This window comes from Drosophila bipectinata, chromosome 2L (genome assembly GCF_030179905.1).
Source record: "Drosophila bipectinata strain 14024-0381.07 chromosome 2L, DbipHiC1v2, whole genome shotgun sequence".
Taxonomy (NCBI): Eukaryota; Metazoa; Arthropoda; class Insecta; order Diptera; family Drosophilidae; genus Drosophila; species Drosophila bipectinata.
In genome coordinates, this window is record NC_091736.1 from 15,699,014 (window position 1) to 15,722,880 (window position 23,867).

The window sequence follows — 23,867 nt, forward strand, 5'->3', positions numbered from 1 at the left end:
TGTTTTTACTATTTGAAGGTTCAGTACCGGTACTAAAAGGGATTCAAAATTAATAACTCGAAAAACAGGCTTTAAAACCCCCTGTAAAATCAGGAGTTACAAAAATGCATTTATTTATTTTATGCCTGGGGCAGTTTCCAGAGTTAGGAATTTCAGTTCTGTTTGACAAAACGTCCGACTAGCAGATGATTCTTTGGCGTACACTGCTCGGGCTTAAGTCGCGTGAGGATCACCTCGTAGCCCGCCTCCTCAGCCTGCAGCTGTCGGTCTGTGTCGACAATGGCCATGCACAGCAGCCCCTGCAGCGTGGTGTCCGGCTTGCAGTTCGTTGTCCCCATTTCGTGTGCCTGGTCCGCCGTATGAGCTATGTAGAGAAAATCCTTTGTACCCAACACCTGTTGAAAGATTTCGCTAAGCGGATACGATATGTGCGGCATGGGTTGCAGCGATCCATAGCAACAAGGACAGCAAACAAAGTGGGCCTTTGCCCGTTGACACTGCTGCAAAACAATATCCGTGGCTGTGCCACAGGCGTGCAAAGACGCTCCAATATCGAAATCTCCCACAAAGTAATCTATATTGCATTGGTAGAAGACACAGTTGGTAAGTCCCAGTTCCAGCGCCCGTTTTTGGGCCTGGATCAGAGAGAAAGCCTTGTTTTCCATCACAATCACAGTGCACTTTGGCAGCTTCAAGGCCAGCAAGATGGCCAGGTGACCAGTGCCACTGCAAAAGTCCACTATCCGATCTCCCGGTTTCGCCAAGGAAACCACAGCGTTGGCCATGTTTTCCAGCTGCTGACGCTTTCGTTCGAGCCGCTCCTTGGGCAGAGCTGAGCTCTTGGCGTGTGAGGGTTCAATCTTTTCCCAATCAATCAGCCGTTGTCCGTAGTTGTGTTCGGAATCCGAGCTGAACTCCAACTGCAGTGCGGCTAGTTTGCCAAGCGCAGCCTCCACTTCCGATTGGCTAGTGTAGATGCGGTTTCTGGGCTTGTACCGCTTTGGATCGGCCTTGTACAGACTAGTGGCATCGCAATCTGGAATAGATAGGTCTCCCGGCGGTGTATTGACCTTCGATCCCCCGTACAGCTCGTTGAGAATCTTCGAACAGCTCTCATCAAAAGCATCAATCTTAAAAAACAAAATTTAAAAATGTTGACCCAAAGAATAGTATTTCTTTGACCTCACCTCACTAAACCAGGTGCTGGTCAGTGGAAAATGCGGCAGCATTTGCCCACAGTGTTGGAAGATAATCTTCAAAAGTGGATACAGGATGATGTCCGCAATCGTAAAGCTGATACCCTCCGCAAAACGGTGCTCAATAAGCAACTGTTCCTTTGGCGTGGTGCATTTGATCTCTACACGATCCTTCCGCTTCACTTTTCCTCCATTTTCGGTTTGATTTGCCTGCTCTCGTGCCTGCTTGTAGATGTTGTGCATCCGGACCGGCTCGTTCATGTGCTGCTCGAACCTTACTACTTCCACGGGCACAGCTGGCAAGATGAGACCATTGTGAAGACCGCTGACTACCTCAACGACATCCACCTCACAGAATCTGGTCCAAATGGAGGCTTCTGAAGGAGCCAAAAGGCAGCTGCCCTTGAATCCCAGCAGTTTTTTAAGCTCCTCATTCGGTTGTCGGGCAATGAGCTCCCTGAAATATGAAGTATATTGTAAAAGATTTCTCGAAAATGAAATTATCAGTAATCCTGACCTGCAAACAGCACAAGTTCCAGCTATGTAGGTGTTTCCATCCTTCTCATAAATGGGTAACTTTAGATCCCGAATAGCGGCTAGGGACGCCGCCTCACGGCATGTTATGTGCTGGTCCGTAAGCTCCTTCTTCAGATGATCGCTCCTTAAAGCTATTTTACCGCCAGCTATCTTGGTGGCCACAAAATTAACCCTCACAGGCACATTGTTTTTCTCGATCAGGTAGTTATAGGTGTAGAGGGCCAGGAACGAGGAAACACTGGTGTAAATGGTGGTCACCGAATCCCGAGTGCTGATCTCGATCTCCAGATAGAGCTGATCCATAGTTTTACTGGCCAATCATTGAGGAAATAGGAGAAAACAGAAAAAAACGGCAAACTAAACAAAAGGCGTGCAGCTGGGGGCCAAGCTGCCAAGAAGAAGAACAGCCATTCTCAATGTTTGGCGCCTTTTCGATAGTCACTGTATATTTCGATAACCAAAAGGCGGGCGATTTAAATTTATATGCGATACATGTTTAGATTTATTTTAATGTTTTTACCCTGCAAAGACATCATTATGGAAGAATCAATATTATATTCATAAGTTATTTGCCATGAAACATAAAAAGAAACACATTTCTACTTTCTGCTTTCCTATTTTTTGTTTGAAAATGTGCTTTTATGTAACTCAAGATATTCAACAATCGTTATTAACCATAAAAAAATTAAGCAATAACTAGATCCCTTTTGGGAGTAATAAACATTATATTTTATGAATTAGTTCAGACCATGTCCTAGTCTTTTAATATGGCAAAAATAGTACAAAAATTTAAATCACTTGGCGTCTTATCATGATTTATTTCTGTGTACGCCTTTGGTTCTCCCCCCTTCTTTTTTATTCCCAAGTCCCTGTGTCTGGTGGCTAAAAATAAAGAAGTTCTTGTTGCCGCCGTTCTTCAGGTTCAGCAGAAAAGGCAACATAATACTTTCCATACTCTATAATAGTGAAAGGTATAACTCCTTTATAAAAAGATATAAAAGATCCTTCTTTATAGTAAAATAGATTCTTTAATATATTAATTGGTTTTATCCTAAAATAAAAAATGTTATACCCACCAGAAGACCCAATCCCTATTATAATGATTATATTCAGTTTATAATAGAACTCGACCCCCATCCAGGTGAGTGGTAAGGGTATACACCTACAAGGTAAGACCACCAATTTGTGAGGGCCCAAGATATGGGAAGAAGAGGGAACCATGGTTGGGAAAGGGCAAGGGGAAACTCCCTGACGGACTGTTGGCTATGGACTTGTTCCAATCACCTGCTGCACTTTGCTGCGTTCCTGCTGCAATTTCTAATCGAAACGAAACCTTCTACCTAATGATGGCCTCGGGCGGCCCTTGGCCCTTTGTTAGCTGAAAAATTGGAGCCTTGCTCCCCGGATGCCGGATAATCAATTTCGAGATTGCCCAGTGCCACATACAAAACATGCCACAGTGCCGCATTACCACATTGCCACATGCAACATGCTGCAAAATGAGAGTGCCTGATTCTCAAAAAACTGTTCTCCTGTTCGAAATTGTTCCGTTGAAATCTGTGCAGAGCCGGCAAAATGTTGCACAAACATCCAGAAGGGGCAACATATATATGTATGTACATACAATGTACAAAGTACATGCTACCATAAAAAAAAGGGCCCCAACCGGCAGGGCAGGGCAGGGCCCTTTTGTTCTTGCTTAGAACTTTTTCTGTTTTGCTTGGAATATGGATATGGGCGGAGTGGAATAACGTGGAGTGGATGGAGTAAAGTGGAGTGGAGTGGAGTATGGCCACAGGAGGGTTGACTGGCCCGTCTCGTTGGTTTGCTGGCTCTGGAGTGCTGCTCGCCTGTTCCCGGACACCATCGAAATTTCACATGTAATTCCCACGGCCTGAATTTTCCCACACAACCAGCCGCGAAGAAGAGGAAGACCAGATGGAGAGAATTTCAACGGGAGACAGCCGGAGAATCATTCGCACACACACACGTTGCTCATGTTTTTTCTCCTTTTTTTTATTATGGCATCGAAAATGCTCCCAGGGTCGGTCCACTGGAAAATATAATAATGTATTCCATTTAAAAATGACATCTTTCTTCTTTTGTTTCTTTATTTTTTAAAAACTTTTAAATATTAAAATTTTAAAATCTACAGTCTTAATAATGTTCTCTCTAATCTTAAGAAAACAATCTACACTTTTGAAGGCCAAGAAATATTAAGATTTACTGCAAGGAATTTGGCAGTTTGGATTAAAGGATTTCCAGCTCGATTACATTAGGCTTATGTAAGTCATTGGCCGAAAAATAAAGATAAAATATATTTAAAGCTTTTACCAAAAAAAATCGTTTTCTAAGAACCGTCTCCAGTTTTTAAAGATCAAAATTATATCCGAAATATCTCAACGACTAGACTTAGTGGCTAAATATTCCTAACAATGTCATACAGAGTTATCCAAAGCTACCTCAATTTGTTCATATTTTTCTCTGAAGGAATCATATATCTTGACGGATATATTCAGGATATTCTTGACATGGAAAATGTCTCTAGCCATATTAAAAATGTTAATAACTAATTGTAGAATCTTAAGAACGTTTATTTTTAGAGCTTTAATAATTGTTAGTTGAGACTTTACCTCGTTTAGATGGTTCTGTAGGATATTTGGAAACTCTGTTGGCAGGATTCGTCCTCTCCTGTCCTTGAAGGCCAAGTAAGGTATTATTCCAGTGAGCTGCTTCCCAAACTTATCAATCTTAAAATTTCGACATTAAAATGAACAAAGATTTACAATCCATAGTATCCAAAATTCAGGTTTTTCCTCAGCACAATTTTGGAAAATCTTAACTCAATTTTTAGCTTTCTATATCAAACTACATGTTCTTAAAATGCAACAAATCCTTTTATTAAAAGGCATATAATATTCGTTTGGGGATTTTCTTCCAGTGAATTGTTTTTCCATTCCTCCAGCGCTGATGGTCGTTTTGTTTACGCTGCTGTTCATGCTGCCCCATCTTGTGGCTCCCCCCAGCTTCCTCGTTTCCCTGTCCGCATCATTCCCAGATATATCGTCTCCAGACTGGTCCTAGTCGTGGCTTCTTGCCCCTTCTTGCGTCTCGGTCGCCTCGTCCCTCACAGTCTCGGTTCCTCATCGGGTTCTGCATCCGCTTGGGTTAACATCTTCTTCAGCTGTCCGGAGTCCGTCCATGGCATCGAATTCCTTTGGTGTCCAAGTCTGGCTTCTTAAACCTTTCCTTACTAAGGCTTCGCTTCTTGCATCTCACGTACTGTGGGTTCGATTAGTTTAGTTTATTGTTAAATTTTTGGATCAGTTGGATCTCCTCAAGGGCGGCGTCCAAAGGCAGTAGAGGAAGCTAGTGATGGCCGACAGAATGCTTGTTGTTACCTTAACTCCATAATATAGGGGGGTGAAGCAAACCTCCAAAACCCGGAGGGGTATGGATTGAAGTAGGGGTACATCGGCATCGGGAATTGTCGCCATGATGGAGCACAGCTTCTGTATTTCCCAGAGAAATAACACAATAGATGTCTAAAACATATTAAAGGCTTAGGAATATAAACGAAAATGAAAAAACCTACTCTGATATGTAGTTTCCACTGTGCAGCACCATATGCGGCCTTGGGTGAGAACCAGGAATGTCTAAGCAATTGGCAGACAACTGGAGCCACTTCCTCTGCCTTGGTTCATTGGCTTCGCTTGAGTTCCACCTCGTGGCCCTCGGGCGCTCCTCAACCTCCTACTCCTCCTCCTGCTGGCCTTGGACAAGGTTTCATCTAATGGCCGGCTCCACGACTGTCGTGTCCCAACTTCTGCTCGGGCTACGTCACTCTCCCCCTGTTCCCGACGAGCCTCGGTTGCCGATAATGTGGCATTGACTTGGCAGCAGTTATTCCAGTTATTTGTGTCGAATATGCAGACATATGCTCCAGCTACTGCACTCCTGGTTCATCAATATGTTCAAGGATTTTTTCGTGCTTCCAGGCATGTCGAAAATGGATGGGTGCCTCTTAAGGGAGGAATTGTAGAAGAACTCGAAAAGGGACAAGTGGTGCAAGTTGTATGAACCTCAGTGGTAGTCATTCACTTCTCTTCCTTGATTTTAAGTTTAATTTTCAGCTCTATAATTCTCCAAAATATTTTCCTAAAATACTTTAAAACGGATAATCCTCCTATAGCACTCAATCTGCGGAAATGCACACATAGAAACAATATTTTCAAGATACATACATACAAACAGTAAAGCTTTATCACCGAATGGTAGAGTAACAAAGGCAAACAAACAAACCCACAGATACACATACCATGCGAACCACCAAACAAACAATCCCACAGATACACAGATACACAGATACATCGATTCAATACTGACGCAGCGGAGCGGCCTGAGAAATTCACACTCAGTTGAAACGAAATGAAATCGGAGGTCGAGTGACTGGCCTGCGAACAATCTCAAGAGTCTCCGGTCCCGGTCTCTGGGCGCCTGTTCGTTAGAGTCCATGAATCGAAATTGTGTGGCTCAAGTGACCGGGCGATTCTCCAATTTCGCTTTCCCATCACGCTTCGAAAATAAGTGTTGGTCAACTCCCCAGCTCCGGGATGAGTCCAATTATTCGTTTTTGATAAATATACCCGAGAATATCCGGATTCCGGACTGCTGCGCCAACTCACTACTCAACATTTGGGTATTTCGATTTTTGAGCAGTGGGTATGGTTGTTTCTTTGGTTGTGGCGGGCCGGAGCTAGTACCGACTCCGGCGCTTCATTTCCTCGGTCGCATGCATTTTTCCCCGTCAGGGCTGCGGCGGTTTTTCGCTCCGCTGACGCTTCCAATTCGAACAAACTAGAGCAGTGAGTGAGCAGCATCATTTAGATTTAGACCGGAATTGTAACAGGGGCCCAGGTTTGGTAGACCGGTCTCGCCGGTCGTTTGGTTCATGTTGGAAGTCGTCGGCACTCATTCTCGACCAGCTAGCCGTCCCTCTTTTGCCGCGACTATAGTGGTTTCAGTCGCACGCAAGCTTTCAAAAGAGCGCCACTTTTAAATTTCGGAAAGTTTTTATTTTATTACAACATAAAATTCCCTAAATATTAAACATCTAGATTCGATAGTTGGTTTTGTTCTATTCTACACGTTTTTTTCTATACAATGTCCTATTGGTGTGTGTCTCCAAATGAAGAGTGAGAGTAGTGTTTCTTCCGAAAGATTTCTGGCAAGTTGGACACTGGAAGGGACGCTCCTGCATGTGAGTCTCCACATGGTGTCTTTTGAGATCCCTCAATCGGCGAAAATCCTTCGAGCAAACCTCACATTTGTGGGGACGTTCGCCCCTGTGGGCGAGGATGTGCTCCTCAAGGTATCGGGTTCTCATAAATGTTCTTGGGCAAAGGTTACATTTCAGTTGACGCTCTTTGCTGTGGCTCAGCACGTGTTCCTTATGATTGGCCTTTCGGCGAAACGATTTGGGGCAATGGGGACACTTGAACGGTAGCTTATCAGAGTGGAATATGTTATGTCGTATTAGACCTATTTTCGTTGTAAAACTCTTTGGACACAAATGACACTTGAACTGAACTGGCACTTCGTCTTCATCTTCGTCCGAAATAGTAATGCCTTCTGAAACGGTATCCTCGTTCTCTCTCAATTCTTCGTCTTCCTTTACAATGATATCAAAATTAATAGGTTCGTTGTCTTTATTGCTTTCGGCCAGCTTCTCAATCTCCTCATCTTCATATATATATTCGTCGATTGGCTCGTTCTTCACTGGGCAATTATCATCCTCTGAATTGGCATCGTCACTTTGGTCCGAAATCAGGTCTATAGTGTAGATATCATCACCATCTTCCAACGGCCTGCCGGCCTCTTCTTCCGGTGGGTCCTCCTCACGATCTTTCTGTTCCTTCAGTTGGCAGAAGAATTGATGACTTCGTTTGAATGTTTCTATTATTTCAGAGGCATCTTGGAGCTCTTTCAGGCACGACATGCATAAAAAGTCTGGATATGGGTCTTCCGTCTTGACGGTATTACCGGTGCACTGGAGTATTAAATCGGAAAGTGGAATCCCGGATTTTGGTTTCTGGCCAAAGATATCCACCATCTGATTGGTGGTATTAATGCAAACTCGACATATTTTCTTTCTTGCCCTTTAAAAGTGCGGTAAAGTGAATAAAGATATTTGCTTTTTTGCTTAAATTTACTTACATTTTAAAGGAATTATTTGTATTGTTGTCCGAACGTCATTTTTAGACTAATTTTTTGTTTACCTTTTAACAGCGCACCGAGTAACGCAAACACGGTGCTGTTAAGCGAAAACTGTCCAGCTTACAGAGCTGTTAAAAGTTGGCGCAAAATTTCAAATATTGGAATCTTAATGTAAAAAGTTATTTTTTATATAAAATAATCTTCATTTCAAATATTGAAATCCTAAATATTTAAAATTCTATTTCCTATTTGAACAGGATGTCCTGTTTCCCATTTCCAATTTCCTGAAATTAAAAATGTTAGGGTTTGGCAACAGGACATGAAGCACCCTGTTGTTTGTTTGGTTTAAAAAATGCGTAAATATGTAAAAAATAAATTTTCATAACCTAAAAATCAAAGAACTAAACACTTATTCAACAACCGTCGTAATTATTGTTTGTGCAATTAATTTAATGACATTTAGTTTTGTTTTTTAGGTCTTTATTATTTTGAATTATTTCAAACAAAACTTTTTTGTCCTTAAGGATTTTTAAATGTTCTGCTAATAAAATAAGACATTTAAATAAGTTAAAAAAATAAATGAATTAAATAGTTTCGTTATAAAACCAGGAAATATATGTAAAGATAATAAAGGTACTCAGAAGTAAACTTTGCTTACAAATTCATGTATGAATAATGGGAAATCTTCAAAACTGATATAAAGTTTAGAGGTTTCTCACGCACTGATTTTGGCAACCAAATCACGTGTGTTCCTGGACTCCAGATGATATCATCCGGAGGAGAAACTTGTCGGCTTTACGCGAATCGTTTTATAGTTCGTTTTTTTTGGGCAGTTTGGGGCTTTTTCTTGGGCGCCAAAATAAAAAATTCGAGGAAATCATACTGCAACTTCAATTGTGCGGCGATGATGACAATTTGCGTGGCATTTTAATTGAACTTTCTACGTGTTTGAGTAGCGTACTTGATATGCTCCATTCTGCCGGCCTCACCTCACCTCAGCTTACCTTTCGATCGATTTGAGTGCGAGGCTGGAGTCAATGTTAAAGGCGTTGCCACAAAACCGCAAACTGTCGTGTCTAGGAGCGAAGAAGGGGGCGGGCCCGAAAACGTGCCTGAAGTATTATTACGGCCGTCTGTGATTGATGGCCTAATGCGAATGAGTCAGTGGATTTTTATAGCTCTCTGCAGATCCCTTTCAATCATACACGTATTAAATGCCCCAGCCGAAAGAAGTCCAACCACTGGCATACAAAGTTTGGACAACAATTTTTCAGAAAAAACTTTAAAAACCTTTTTCAATATTAATGCAAACTTTATTTGAAATAAACTATCTTGCTATGGTTCGAATAAAATCATTTAAAATTCAAGGAAGACCATGGAATTCTAGGGCTGCTTACCAAAACTATTACAAAACTCTTAAAAACTAATCCTAATTACAAACATAAAGATGTATGTATATAAAATTCAACTGGAATGTTGCTTATAGTTTGATTTTTGCTTATGAATGCCTATGCTCTGTTTTACACAAAAATAACTTTTACTTTCAACCATTTTTTTCCCTACAGCAAAATCGATTTACGATTTTGTTTACTCATTAAGATTAGCTTATTGGATAAAGAAACATAAATTAAAAGTTTCAATTCACACAAACGGCAACACTTAGTGTTGGGAGGGGGTTCGGGGAGGCCACACACAAATAGAAACTAATCGATAGACTCTCGTACTACAGGCTTAAACATTTTCTTTTTCTTTTTTTAATAGTTAGATTTACGCTAAGTTCCTATTCCTAAATACATTGATGATAGTTTTTTAAAAGCTCTATAAAATGCAACAACAGAGTTTCTTTGCGCCTAAAATTACAGCTTATGGGCGTTACTGTTTCTTTTTTTTTTTTTATTACTTAACCTAAGTTTATTGCCTTGCCTAGACATTGTACTAAAATGTACTAAAACGTAGCTCTAAATTAGCTTTAAAAGGTGGCTAAAAGGCGATCGCCCTTTTTTGCCGCCATCGGGAACAGTTTCATTTCTTGTCTTTAACGAATCAAAAAATTCAATTAAGTTTTTATGTAAAGTTTTTACTTTAGAGTTTACTAATAAATGTATTATTTTTCTCAACGCCGCATTATGTCTTCGATGCTGAAGCCTGTCCTTCGAGGAGGCGGTGCTGCCACAGGCGGTGGTGGTGCCACAGGTGGCGCCAGTGGTGATGATCCTTTCTCGGTGGCTCCTCCACTGGTCTCCGTGCTAGGCGGTTTCCCCAGCAGCTGCCTTGGTGGATGCCGGGACATGTTCAAAGCATATATGCTTGGGTTGTCCACAAAGGACCTGGGACCCAGGGTGGGATGGTGGTGCGTAGGGTCCATCAGGTCCATGGTGGGTGGTGGTGGCAGTATCCGCTTGCGCATCGGTATGGATCCTAGGAAGCTGGGCATCGCCTCGTGGGGCGAATGGAGGGGCTGATTGGGTGGCTTATTCGCCTCCGGCTGGGTGATGATTGTAGGTGGCGTGTGCGGTGGGAGCGGCGGAGCGCCCTTGGATAGGTTCAAGCTCTTGTGGTGCAAGTCGCGACGAACGTGCAGCATGGGTAGATAGGGATCGCCATTGGGTGGCAGCAAGTGTCCTGGATGGTGGTGGGGTGGTGGTGCGGCAGCTATAGGAGCTCCTGTTGCCCCAGGAGGTGGTGCAGCCCCATTCGGTGGTGGCGGATAGCGAACAAAGGTCGGAGTAGTTGAAATCGTGGTGCTATTTGTATTTGGGGGCTCCTCTTGATGTTTCTCGCCATGTGGGCGCATGGTGTAGGTCTCGCCGCCTTCGTGATGACAGTGGGTAACTCCCTGGCGCTCCGATTTGGAAACTGAGCCACCTGCACCACCCGAAGACATCGCAGAAGCCGTGGAAGCGGCCGCCTTGCCGGCCTGGAAACGCGCCACCAGAGCCGCCTCGGCCTGCTCCTCATCCTCTGGATCAAAGTCCTCATCGTCTTCCCCAACCAAATCTCGATCCCTGCTAGGCAGATCCTGCAACTCCTCCTCCTCGTCAAAGTCATCAAACTCCTCTTCACTCTCTTCGTGATCAATGGCCGCCTTACGCTTAAGTCGCATCCTCTCCGACTCCGATTTTTCTCCGGATCCCGAGTCTCCCATATTATGAATAGGCGACTGACGCGGCGAGTCCACCTCCAGAAGCGAATCCTCTTCATCTCCACTCAAGTTGCGGGCTTCGTCTTCTTCGCCCACGTCCACATAGTCGCCGGAATTAACTTCCCCAACGGCATGGGTCAGGGCATGACGTCGGAGATCGCAGTTCCGGCGGAATACCTTGCCACAGGACGAACACTCGTAGGGCTTGTGATCCGTGTGGGTGAGGAGATGGGTTTTCAGGTTGGACCTTTGATTGAAGGAACGACTGCAAACGGGGCACTTGTGCGGCGACTCCTCCATGTGCAGGATCTTGTGCACGGCCAGAGTCCTGGACTGGCAGAAGCCCTTGCCACATTCCGTGCATTTGAAAGGCTTTTCCTTGGAGTGGATATATCTGTAAAAAAATAATAATAAAAAAACGTTAAAACTTTCCAATTTTATGGTTTTATTTAGTAACTGCGTTGGTGTTTCCTGGTAGCTGAGAAATTGGTAGTTGAACTTGACAGTTATCTGCATTTAACTACAGTGTTTAAAGCCCCCAAAATATGGAGATGGGGTTCATTAAATACTCTAACAGGGGCTATATAATATCATATGTATATGGTAGAGATATTATATATTTTAAAATAAAATCTATTTCAAAAGTAGTTGGGAAGGGGAAAGTTGAAAAGAAGTTTTGAGACAATACTGTTGAATAGGTTTTGGGTCCTATTTCATTTCATTTAAAAGTAAAGAAAGTTCCTTAATATTCTTTCAATCTATTTTTTAAAAAAGCTTTAAACTTAAAATTTTAATTTTTTAAATCAAGATCCTTGTTAAATGCATAGTGTATTCCATTTTTCATTGATGTTGCTGCTTTCGGCTTGCATTAATTTTTTATGTTTATGGCGGCCATCTTGGCAATGGCGTCCACTTGTTGTTGCCCAGCAGCCCCGGCCAAGAGGCCCCATCTCCCCATCTCAGAGACTCAGATTCAGCATCTTGGCTACAGCTTCAGTCGCATCTACAGCAGCCGCACCAGCAGCTGCTGGTGTCTCAGGGAGAAACAAAAACAACAACAACGAAAAAAATTAAACCCGAAACAGGTTCTGGTCTGCTCTGGGGCCCCCGAGATTCTTCTCCCATGCTCTGCGTCGCGTTTCTTCTGGTCGACAAAAAATCGAAAAAAAAAAAAAATTTAAGAAGAATTAGCCCCGCGGCAAAGCAAACAAACGACAAATGGACCGATACCGAACGATCAAAAGACAGAACGCTCGGACAGGCCGACACATCGAAGCCGGGGGTAGGGAGACCTGCCTGCTGCCTTGGATCCTCCTGCCATACACGTATACAGTCCCCTAACCCATTCCCCTGCCGACACCCCTGCCCCAGCTAACCCTTTCTGGACGCTGGTGCCCCAAAGGAAAACCAACAGAGTTAATTAACTTTGGGCAGCGTCTCCAGCAGAAGACAAGTGTTGTACTCTTTCCCGACGATGGGGTTTTTCGGTGGAGCTGTGATTTTTGGATTATGGAAAAGGTCTTTGGAGTCGGAATTGGAAAATCTTACTGGGTTTTTCTTGGAAAACTCAAAGGTGTTACAAAGAGTTTGTTAGTCCGAGAGACTAACAGGTAAATGTGAAAATCAAAGAGTTTCAGGTGATGTTTTCAAAGTCTTAGAGATGCTAATGTGAAATCTATTTTTAAGCTAAGGGGCTTCACATGCCTATTTCCTTTTTTTGGCTTTCTTGAAAGTGTATTTCTTTATTCGCCTACTCGGAAGCTTTTCTAAATCAAAAGATTCTCTTGGCCTGGACAGCAATTACCAGGCCAGACACTCCCTCCCCACTCCACTGCCCCTCGATAATTTAGCTCCCTCCCCCTTTCGACTCACCTGTGATCCCTGAGGTGATCCTGTCGCCGGAACGCCTTGCCGCAAATATCACAGGAATACGGCCTCTCGTCCGTGTGGGTCCTCTCGTGGATGAGCAGATTGTACGACTTGGTGAACTGTCGGTTGCAGAACTTACAGATGAACTGTTTCTTGGGCCTGGAGGCCCGTCCGGGTGCCCTCAGCAGGCGCCGATCCAGTCCAGCGTGCATTCCCGGTCCCAGACCGGGAGGAAAGAGGGCCGCCGCTGTGGCTGCGCCGGGCGGAAAGGGAAAGCTACCCGCTCCCGTGGGCGAGGGCCCGGGACCGGTGAGATATGGCGGCGGTGGAACTCCGGGTGGGGCGTACAGCACTCCTGGTGGTGGTGGGGCCCCGGGTCCCCCAGGGCCTCGACCCAACATGGCGGCCGCGGCTGCTGCTTCCCGGAGAGCCAGCTCCTTCCGTTTGTCGGCCATCATGGCGATGATTTCGTAGTTGGAGTTACTGCCGGGCCTGCCCTTTCCGGTGGGCAGGACCGGAACAAAGGCGGAGATCTCGCGGTGGTGCGGCGGGGGCGGCGGATGGAGTCCGGCCAGGTGCTGTTGGTAGGCCAGCTGTGTTTCATATGCCGAGATCCGGCTGGCTGATGAGTTGCGTGAATCGCTACCATTCTGGGAGCCACCGTCCGAGTTGCCGCCGCCCCTCTCCGCTGCCGCTGCAGCTGCTGCTGCTCCGCCCACCACTGCAGCGGCGGCGGCCACCGAGGACATGAATTGATCCATACGGGACGGTCGCAGCATTGGTATCGCACCACCTCCACCGGCTCCACCTCCTCCGCCGGAGATATCGCTGGATGAGCTGTCCGTGGGCATGTTATTTCGCGTGGAGGCTCTTCACATTCCGTTAGAACTGCCGGAGATAGGGTGGAAACAGAAACAAAAACAAAAACACGTTAGAAAGGTGGTAAATAACAATTAGTAGACGGTTTTGTTGTGTTAATTGTCGCAGGTTATTAGGCCCTCGGTTTTTTTTTTTGGGGCTTATCTTAATTGTGCCTCAAGTGCAATAAACAATTATTTCCAGGCAGTGTTTTTATAACCCCTAGGGTATATATTGGGCATGATAAGTATTGGGCTCAAGAACTGGTTTTAAGAAGATATAGTTGGGTTATGTTACAGGGAAACCTTTTCCCTCAAGTCTAGTTTTCACTTTTTTTGTTTTTTAAACTATTGCACACAAATTATATCAATAAAATATATATTATATGGTATTTTTTAATGTAAAGTTTAAGGCCCTTCTTATCTGAAGCCTTTAAATAAAAGCTAAGATATTCAAATTTGTTTTTTGCACTTCTTATCGCGAAAAAAGGCCATATTTGTAGCAAATATATAAAGATCCTCAAGCAGCACTTTTAAAACAGTATTTAGACACAAGCACTTTATACTATATAGAGATATTTTATCTCAAAATGATTACCTATATATTATAGAATTTTTTATCACAATTTATGTACACAGGGTAACTGAAAAGTTGATCACATTATGGCCCAGAATGTTGGCCCTACTATTTGTTGTTGCTGTGTTTTTCCATATGAATTTTATAACTGCCTTTGGTTGTTTTTGTAGTAACTTAGTTAGCAATATTGTTTTTGTTGGTTTATTATTATCAACAGCGGACTGCCGACGACGGCGAGTGAAACTAAACTGAAAACGAGTCGCAGTTGGCACCGCGACGACCGATCTGTTGCTGCTGTTGCTGCTTCCAGTGCCAGGTTAGATAAGATTGTGCGTCTAAAAAAACCTGCCCGAACCTCTGAGTAAGCAAGGGGCTGCACAGTAGTAACGATATAAACACACACACACATGCACACTCAACCTCACATATAGCCTGGCAGAGATACGCTGGCACTCTCAGATACAAAGATACGCACACAGATCCAGATACACAGAGGCAGCGGCAGCGGCAAAAAGGCAGGCAGCCAAGTTGCCGTCGCTTTGGTAAATGACTCGAACCGAACTCAACCGACTGCTTACTGGATTTACGCAACAGGAGCCCCGACTTCTGAGTATCTCAAAAGGTGAGGTGCGGTGGGATGGGGAGGGTACGACCAGGGGGGGATGAGGGCAGAGCGACGTCTGAGGAGGTAACGTGATCATCATGATAATAACAAAATAATCCAGATAATAATGATCACAATGATGGCCGGGACCGTAAAATTTGTGAGCCCCTTGGTTCAGATGCTTCTTCTTAAAGCCAACTCTTCGGGCTGCACGGGAAAATAAAATTTCAAATTCAAGGATATATTCAAGAAGTTTTTAAATAAAATTTTCAATTATTTCTCATTTCAGGGAAAGAAATAAAATACTTAAGTTAAGGTTACAATAAATAACATGAACGTTTTATAAAAAAAAACCCGAGTACTTTTTTTATATTAAATAAATTGAATATGTAAATTTGTGTGTTTATTTAAGGTTAATTACATTCCAAAGATCAAAAATTTTAACAAGATTATATGGTATTTACAACCCTTTTTATATTTAATTGAGTTAAATTAATGCATTAGCGAAATTTATGTGAAATTTATTTCAAATGTTTACACATTTTATTAATTGAACCATAAAATAATATTGAAAATGTATAAAGAGAATTAGCTCCCTACTTTTCAAGATCTAATGAAATATTATCCTAACTTTTGAAGTAAAATATATATCAAAACCCACTCATACTATTTTTCAAGTGTCCTCCATTTAAGCCCCCATTTAAATGTTTAACGAGTTTCGCAAAAGATAAAAAAAAGAGCTTAAAAATAAAAAGTCTTTTGGACGTCTTTACAAATGACAGTTTTGCTTATCATTTGGCCAGAATCGTTCTCGCTGTCTCACTCGATTTTAATGCAAAATGCTGCATCGTCATCAGCGTCAACATTAAAATTCAGAGCCAACCTGCCCAAGAGCCAACCTCTGCTTAGATTTTTGTAGCTGGAGGTGAAGAGGCGCCCCATTGTTGGGATATACCGTTCGTTTCTTTCTCGGATCTGTGGACTATCTGTAGAATTGTTGGCATTGTAGGTTATCTATGGAAATAATCTTCTTTTTTTTGGCATTGTCTGACGCGGAGAGTGCGCTGTCAGATTAGCTCTATAAAGTAGCTGGAATCATGACTTGATCACGAGATGAGTATATTATTGTTATGGCTTAATGGAGAATGACTTTGGAGGAAATACACAAGAGAGTCTAAATTAATAATTCAAATATCTGTAAAATGTGGGATGGTCTTAGCGTGATTACCTCTTTTGGGGAAGCACTGTGGAAAACTGTGATCAGAAGCCTCCGCCAATTAATCTTAATTTTTATTAGATAATAATTGAATAATTCTTCTACTCGAATACTCGTTTTATGACACCAACTATGTGTACACTTCTAATCTAGTGCAGGCCAGTTCCCCTGCCCTCGATCATAATCTGTCGCATTCTATCTATATTGGATTCAATAAACTACTTATCTGATCTCTTTATGACACACTCGGCCATAATAAATCCCCCAACATAGGCGGCTGATATAATCAGGCGGACGTACCTTTAACAGCCAATAGATGAGCGATGGCCCCTAATATCTCATTCGATTATGATCCCGATAATCCCTCAGCTCCACTCTCCCTTCTCCCCCTTCCAATTTCTGGTAGCCTCGACCAAAAAAAAATGTGTAACCCGTTTTGGGGGTTTTCATATATAGTTTTATTTTATTTTATTTTTTTCTAGGTTTTGTTTTCTCACTTTTGCATTACGAGACCCAGGCGGACCCACGTTTCTCGCCGCGCTCTGTGTACATACAATGTACAATTCAGCGTTCATTATCTTTTTGAAACATCGGCACTTTTGAAAACGTCAAGCCAAATAAGAAAAGCAAATAAAAATTCATGTAAATAATGGACATCATCAGCAAAAGCGACGGCACGTAGACTGCCGTAGTAGTAGACCTACTGGGACGCGCCAAGAGAGAGAGTTGTGCGCGTACAGATACTTTTTACAGATACAAGCAACCAGATACAGATACAAAGATACGGATACTGGTACACTGAAAACGTTTGCGCAAACGGTTGCCCAGCAAATGAACCCAAAAGGCTTAAAGTGTCCAGTATGTAAATGTTGGTAAGTGCACAGGAAGAATAATTCTTTAAAATATTAAAGGTTTTGATAATATTTTAGGAAAGAAAACTAATAAAGAATTGATAAAACTTTTCCTTAATTTTTAATAGAATATTAAGAATATTTTTATAATTTTTTCGGATATTTTTTTACGGTGTTTGTACATATAATAAAAAGAGCCAGAAGACCAACTACTGCTGGAGGAAAATAAAAGATATCGAGGAGCAATTTGGCTGCCACTTTTTCTCTCCACCTCTTCTTCTTATTTTTCTCCCGCTTCTTCTTCCTCCTATGCTGCTGTCGTACTTCTTTTTTTTTCTCCTCAGGGTCCGGGATCGGTTCGTTTGCTGGGTTTTTGTGTGTAAACATCTGAGGCCAGCAGAAAACCCAGGGACCCGCCGACCAGCAGAGTGAAAAGGTTTCAGTTGATAAAAAAAAAAAAAAACAGAAAAAATATACAAACACACACACACTGGCATACACTGCGCAAACGGATTTAATGTTTGTATAGAAAACGGAGAGGACGGCCAGGGGGTGGGGCATCAAGGGGCGGAGTGGTTTGTCCCTCTGATGATGGCTAAAAGTGTCCAGCACTTGGTTAATCAGGAAAGGCATATGGAAAGAGGTAACACTTGGGATTGGTAAAAGGTATTCAGAACTTGGAGGCTTTAAAGCTTAAGAAATACTACGAATTGGTTTAAATCTCAACCTTGAAGAACCTCGATCTTATAGTTAGAAGATCATTTATCTAGTATCTATCTTATTTATATCATTTATTAGTGGCACTAAGCCCCTACATCAATCTCCATTAAATAAAACCAACAAATCGGAAGCATATTTCTATAGAATTCAATCCAAAGCCCAGACCCTAACTACATAAACCCTAACTAAACCCCCTAGGGCCTAGGGTATGCCATGTGTTTATCAGCTATGTTTTACCTCCCTGTCGGACCGTATCTTCTGGGCCTAGTGGTACGCGGACCCTATATGCACTTCAGTTTGCTTACTAAACACCAGCGAACAACAACAAACAACCGTCCAGAAGACGATGTGGGGGAGGGGTATGGGATTTGATGAGGGCCAGGGGAAGGGGGAGGGCCAAGAGTAGGGGTAGGGAAGTGGGCAGGCTAACTGAGAGAAGGGAAAAAGGGTCGCAGTTTGAAATGCTCTTGGCCAGGAATGGAGTTTTTTTTTTTAATTTTAATCCCTTCGGGATACTTTTTCTTCCACCGATGTGTGTACAAGGATTTATACAGGTATGTATATAGGATGGTGCGAAGGTAGCTAATAATCAAGAAAAGAAAAGGATAAAAAAACGAAAACTAAGCCTTGGAAGAGGAGGAAAAACGCCACAGACTTATAATTATAGTCGAAGAAGAAACCGAAGAAAATAAGAGAGGGTTGCGGTGGAGGGGGGGCTGCACTTCACATGCGTTAATCTGAAAACCCAAACCCTTTCGGGCTCAAGGAGGCAGCAGCCGGGCAGCCGGAGCAGCAACAGCATCCAAGATTATAGTCAAAGCTATTAAAAATCTAGCATAATCATGGCCCATGGCTGGAAAACAAGTTGCTTTCGAGCCAGAGCTGAACTCGGCTCCCGAGGTAGGCAACCCGGCTATCTTCCTTCGGTGCCTTGTCTATAATTTTCTTGATTAATATCCATGAGATTTACACATTTGGAGTTCTGGAGTGGTTAGCTCCCCACCTGTGTCTAAGGCCTGGCCATTAATTTAAAAGGTTTGCTAATTTCGCGGCCATGTTGTGGCGGGGAATGAAGTTGCTAATGAAGTTTTATGAGTTCGAACTGGCAGCTGCAGATGGATTGATAACGTCGTTAGCATAAATTGAAAATACTTAAAAATTATGGACCAAAGGATCGTGCCAAGACCAGCCAATGGAGGAATTATTATTTTAAATATCAGAGGATTCTTGAAATTGATTTTGGATTAAGGTATAACTTATGGCTTCGGTAATCCCTTCTCCAGTAATCTGCTTTGTATGCTAAGCCGATCTCTTCATAAATTTCGAAGGTGTTCTTCATTTCGAACCAAATCCATTCAGAATTTCTCCCCTGAATAGAGCTCTTAAGACCTTTTGTTATAGCGATTGCTACTTTTTCCAGACACTCTATTGTCTGACAATTTCAATGGGCTTATTCTTATTTATTAGAAGAGTTTATGAAAATAAGCGTGAAGGTCTTAAGACTATGATTTATCAATCCTATGCAATTGGAATTTATTATAAAAAAATATACAGTAATTTATTAATCCCCGCCAGATATGCAAAATATGTTTTTTCTCACATCTTTACGTTTCTGAACCCACTATCTGGGTTGTAAAAATTTGATCACCTTTCCGCTGTCTGATTTCGTTAATAGAATCAAATATTCATATTCCCAACGGACAACATCTAATTTCCTCATCAAAATTGATGAGCCTTAGGCTCCAGAATCACAATATATAAACGAACTGGTCTATCAGGTGGAATTATAAACACGTGCCAAAAGCAGGTGTGTCCGCATCCCAATTCCCATCCAAATTCAATTTTCAAGAAAAAATCCCCAATATGGCACAGCCCTAACGAGCAATCGAGTGGCCATTGTTCCATTGGCTTTACGGCCAACTAAAATTCATCAGCTATTTTGTGACGATTTTATTATTAACGATTTTAATTAATTTCGATTTTCCTGCCAGAAGGCAATTAACCAGATTTTCCCCTACCGTTGCAACTGGAGACATACAAGAAGACTTGTTAGGTGGTAACCGAAGACCGAATCGTTCCAATCGAAGAAAGGAAAACCCACCCAATGAGGTAAAATTCAATAAAATTTTATGATACTACCATTCTTATGCTAAAAATCTTTTTGGACACGAACCAAATTGCCCATAAACCGAGACAATGAATATCCAAAATAGATCTCCACTGAAGCGAAACAAAAGCCAATAACTTTATAGAACCGCAACCAACCAACAATAAAAAGACTGTGAGAGCGCGGGAGGCGTTTTTTTAAAGAAAACTTTAAAAAAAAGTGGAGGAAAAAAAACTAAAATGAAAGGAGGAAAAAACTGAAGCATTTAAAAGAAATCAAGAGATGTAGATGACGATGATGATGGTCTGAAACTGAAACTGAAGCAAAGCATCTGAGGCAGAGGCTGAATCTGAATCTGAATTTGTATCTGAATCTGAAGCGAGCCGTACCCAACAGAAGCTTGCGGCAATTGCGTTTCCTCTTTGGCCACACGTTCTGGACAATTAAAGCGCGGCAAGCCGAGCTCGCAACTCCGACTCCGGTCTCTGGGCTCTGAGACTCCGAGCCAGGCTAAGACCGCGACCAAGACCACGACCAAAAACCGAAAACCGAAACCGAGAAACCGGATTCGGAGAGCAAGACCACTGGCCACTGGCACTGGCTACAAGTGAACTGGTTTACAAGAAAAAAAAAGATAAAGGTGGAAACAAACTCAGGAGGTATAAACGAATATAATAATACCCTACTAAATAAATGGTATATGTTAAGTTAGGAAGACTAAAATATTTGGGGTTTCAACTTTAAATAAAGGCTCTTTAAAAAGGATTAGTTTAGGGATATTTATTTAGGTCTATATATGAAGTATGAGAATAGCTTCGATGCTTCTTATCTAATTTTAAGATTTAATATTAACCAGACTGTATTTTTTTAATGTATTAATTTTTAGCCCAGCTTAGTATATTTAGGAAGTATTTTAGGGTTTTGGCCAAAGAGGAAAAGTCTTAAATATCTATAGTTTTAGATTGATCATCAAAAACAATATTATACTAAAATCTTAAAAGATTTTTTTTAAATGAAACCCGAAAAATAAAGTTTAAAGAAACTTCCAAAACTTTAAAAAATATCTTAGCTTAAAATAAAGTTCCCAAAGAACCCAACATCCTATTCTCATTTTAAGGGTATCTGTATAAGAGACCCACTGAATTCCTAACGAAGGTTTTTTTTTAAGCCCGGCTCGAGCCGGTCCCGGTCCAAAAGCCCAAGCTGGAAAGCCGAGCGCCACAACAGTAACAACAATAGCCAGCGGAGCAGGGCAAGGAGGTGGGGCTCGGGCCGAGGGGCTCTTGCTCCACAGCGGACTGCGGCACCACACTGAGTTCGGTGGCAATGACAGTGGCACATGCAGTTGTAGTGGAAGCCGCTGTCGGTCGACAGTCCGCCAACCGCCAACCGCCAACTGCCGCCAACGTTGTCTCCGTCTCTCTCTGTTTCTCAGGCTCCCCTTCTCTGTCGCTCTCTCTCATTCTCAGTGTTTCTCTCTCTCTTAGTGTGGAGCAGGTTTTGAGATACTTTTGAAATTCGAATCTTTCTCTCGGCACTCGTTGATTTTGGCTACTCGCTACCTTTTTGGCCAACGCAAAAATACAAAAATAAAATAACAAAAATAATTAGCTAGCCCTACGCCAAGAGAGAAAAATAAAAACAAAACAAAAAAATTAAGTGCTGTGGAATTTTTGTGTTCACCTTAGTGGGCAGGGCCTGTTCTTTTTAGACTCTTACCTGTGGGTTAAACAGAAGAAAGCCTCGGGCTCTGTAAGCTTTATCTTTCGGCCGGAGAGCTGACAAGAATCCAAGTAGTCTTTTTGAACAAGTTTTGGTTTCCAGATTTTTTGTTGTTAGTTTTTAGCCATTAAAATGCCTGGCATTGTTTTTGTTTTTAAGGTAGGAATCCAGTGTATTGAGTGGCACTTCAAATGTGTTTGTTTTCTTTTTTTATTCACAAAACAAAGGATAAGTGGAATTTTTCCAGAATTTTGTTTGTTAATAACTTTTTAGTTAATTTTTATGAAGAATTTCTGCAATTTAAGAGATTGAATTTTGGTTTAGAATTTATTTTAGATTCGAGATGCTTTTGGGTTGAAATTTATCTGGGTTTATAATTAATATTTTTAAGCGTAACGCGCACCAACACTTGCTGTTTTTAAACGTAAATGTATTTAACAAACACGTACACAGGGGAGACAATTTTTTGAGATATGTACAAATCACGGCACGATCGACCCGAGGGGGCGGGGGAGAGGGCGGCAGGGGGGCGGTTACGGGAGCAGCCAGCAGCATCAACGGCAGTCAGCTACCACAAACCACGTAAATGCGAGCGGACAGAAAAATCAAAAACAACAAAAAATAAAGAGTCCAAAAAAATCCACGTACAACTCGTACTCAGATACAAAGATACATCCGACCGAAAAACAAACTCGAACCGAAAGCAAAAAACGAAGCGAACCGATGCGAACAGAACGAGTACGAGTTGGAGATACACGGCAGCTGAAATGTGTTTTTCTACATTTTGTTTGAAATAGGAGCTGAAGCCAGTGCAGCTACCAATTCGCTCCTCAAGTAGTCCCAACTCTTCCCACACACAGCGAGTCAGTTGCAGTTGAAAAGCGCTTTTCTCGAGGCGGCTGGCGATGCAACAAGTTCACTCACACACACACACACCTATAATCGTAACCACTCCAACACACACACAGATTCCCAGCCGCAGGGGCACAGGGCGATACAAGATACAGATACAAGTCGTGGAAGCGAGAGAGAGACATACAAATGCAGTTCACTTTTTTCCACTGCGATCCGCGCGCAGGTGTGTTAACCACGATCAATTCTCGAAGACTGAGCCACTTACCACCGATCTGGGCCCAGAGGGAGAGAGTCTTGGAGACAGAGAGCCGTGGGTCGGAGAGAAACTGGCCGAGAGTTCAACGAGTAGCTGGAAAACCAGCTTATTGCACTTGAAAAAATATCTAACAATTGGATAGCCATACAAAAAAGTATCTAAAAGATAACCAGATAACCAATTCCTTAACCAGACCTATTCTATAAGGAAGGTTTTAGGAGATACAACCTAAGAGATCGTACACCTAACCCCCATTTTGGGTTATATCTTATAGTCCCCATTCAAAAAAGATACAACCTAATCTATTGATTTAAAAACCCCCCTTTGATTTCTCAAAGTGTAAGAGAGGAATCGAAGTAAACCCAACCGACCGCCAGTCGCACGCTGATTTCCGGACAAACGGACTGACGGACAGCCCGCCCCAGAGAGCCGACGGACTGGCGGAGCGTGGAACGTGCATTCGTACGACGAGTTATTGTCAGTTAGAGCGCTACCTGTTTACCGACCAACTACCGACTACCACCACCGACTGCTGCTTTTTTTTATTTTTTATTTTTTTTTTGGTTCCAACCTGGTCAAGTCCGGGGGTAGACCAAAATTACCCGGGTGTTGCCAGATTGCCACTGCCTGTTCAGGGTTACGAGGGGGGAGGTGCTAGGGGCCAAGAAGGGTGCATACGCTACTGGAGGGTGTAACTGTGGTAGTCCCCCGTTTATTGTTATTATATGCATAAATTTTGTTGCGGGGGAGTATTGGGTTCTTGGGTCACTTGTGCGGATTCGTTAAGGGGAATGACTAATCGGAAATTATTTATTTTTAGGAAGGTAAGACGATAAGGTTTCGGCGAAGAAAGGGTTGTTAATACCTGGAAGTTTAGGGTGTCTGGAGATTAATGCAATATTTGCGATTAAAAGTTTATAACTATGGAATTTCCTTAGTATTATAGTCTTTTTGAGGAATTCTTTTTTCTTGAAACCCAATACCCCGATACTGTCAAAATACTGTATCCTACTAGATGATGAAAGTTTTCAGAACCAACCATCTGGCAACTTACCTTTTCTTTCCCTTTTCATAAAAGGAAAGAAGGTAACAACAAAAAGTCAGGGTCTTACCAGATTCCAAAGGAGAGGGAGTTTCGATAA

The 23,867-nt window shown here is 42.4% G+C and overlaps 4 protein-coding genes across 5 annotated transcripts; all 4 read right to left on the reverse strand.

Annotated features, from left to right (window-relative positions):
- Positions 1 to 65: 65 nt before the first annotated feature.
- On the reverse strand, positions 66 to 2,144 carry LOC108126082 (glutathione S-transferase C-terminal domain-containing protein homolog). Its single transcript, XM_017242525.3, has 3 exons — positions 1,714 to 2,144; positions 1,188 to 1,653; positions 66 to 1,130 (listed from the first exon to the last, which is right to left on the reverse strand). The coding sequence occupies exons 1-3, from the start codon at positions 2,034 to 2,036 to the stop codon at positions 153 to 155; spliced, it is 1,767 nt and encodes a 588-aa protein (XP_017098014.2). The 5' UTR covers positions 2,037 to 2,144; the 3' UTR covers positions 66 to 152.
- Positions 2,145 to 4,608: 2,464 nt separating this feature from the next.
- Positions 4,609 to 5,314, reverse strand: LOC122322031 (uncharacterized). Its single transcript, XM_043213258.2, has one exon. It carries the CDS (start codon positions 5,228 to 5,230, stop codon positions 5,057 to 5,059), a length of 174 nt encoding a protein of 57 aa, XP_043069193.1. The 5' UTR covers positions 5,231 to 5,314; the 3' UTR covers positions 4,609 to 5,056.
- A 1,488-nt stretch (positions 5,315 to 6,802) lies between these two features.
- LOC108125865 (zinc finger protein Paris-like) lies at positions 6,803 to 8,080 on the reverse strand. Its single transcript, XM_043213255.2, has 2 exons — positions 7,950 to 8,080; positions 6,803 to 7,891 (listed from the first exon to the last, which is right to left on the reverse strand). Coding segments are annotated over exons 1-2 (1,023 nt in total). The 5' UTR covers positions 7,952 to 8,080; the 3' UTR covers positions 6,803 to 6,870.
- Positions 8,081 to 9,240: 1,160 nt separating this feature from the next.
- On the reverse strand, positions 9,241 to 22,717 carry bowl (brother of odd with entrails limited). Of its 2 annotated transcripts, XM_017242410.3 has the most exons (4): positions 22,654 to 22,717; positions 21,612 to 21,907; positions 12,964 to 13,848; positions 9,241 to 11,485 (listed from the first exon to the last, which is right to left on the reverse strand). In XM_017242410.3, the coding sequence occupies exons 3-4, from the start codon at positions 13,809 to 13,811 to the stop codon at positions 10,063 to 10,065; spliced, it is 2,271 nt and encodes a 756-aa protein (XP_017097899.2). In that variant the 5' UTR covers positions 13,812 to 13,848; positions 21,612 to 21,907; positions 22,654 to 22,717; the 3' UTR covers positions 9,241 to 10,062. The 2 variants fall into 2 exon arrangements, with proteins under 2 accessions (XP_017097899.2, XP_017097900.2); XM_017242411.3 differs by lacking the exons at positions 21,612 to 21,907; positions 22,654 to 22,717 and adding an exon at positions 14,416 to 14,719.
- Positions 22,718 to 23,867: the final 1,150 nt, after the last annotated feature.

Coding starts and splice junctions, on each gene's coding strand:
- bowl (XM_017242410.3), bottom strand. CDS start 13,811: ATGCCCACGGACAGCTCATCCAGCGATATCTCCGGCGGAGGAGGTGGA. Junction 11,486..12,963: donor GATCACCTCAGGGATCACAG/GTGAGTCGAAAG, acceptor ATTTTTTTACAG/ATATATCCACTCCAAGGAAA.
- LOC108126082 (XM_017242525.3), bottom strand. CDS start 2,036: ATGGATCAGCTCTATCTGGAGATCGAGATCAGCACTCGGGATTCGGTG. Junction 1,654..1,713: donor GGAACTTGTGCTGTTTGCAG/GTCAGGATTACT, acceptor TTCATATTTCAG/GGAGCTCATTGCCCGACAAC. Junction 1,131..1,187: donor CCAGCACCTGGTTTAGTGAG/GTGAGGTCAAAG, acceptor TTGTTTTTTAAG/ATTGATGCTTTTGATGAGAG.
- LOC122322031 (XM_043213258.2), bottom strand. CDS start 5,230: ATGGCGACAATTCCCGATGCCGATGTACCCCTACTTCAATCCATACCC.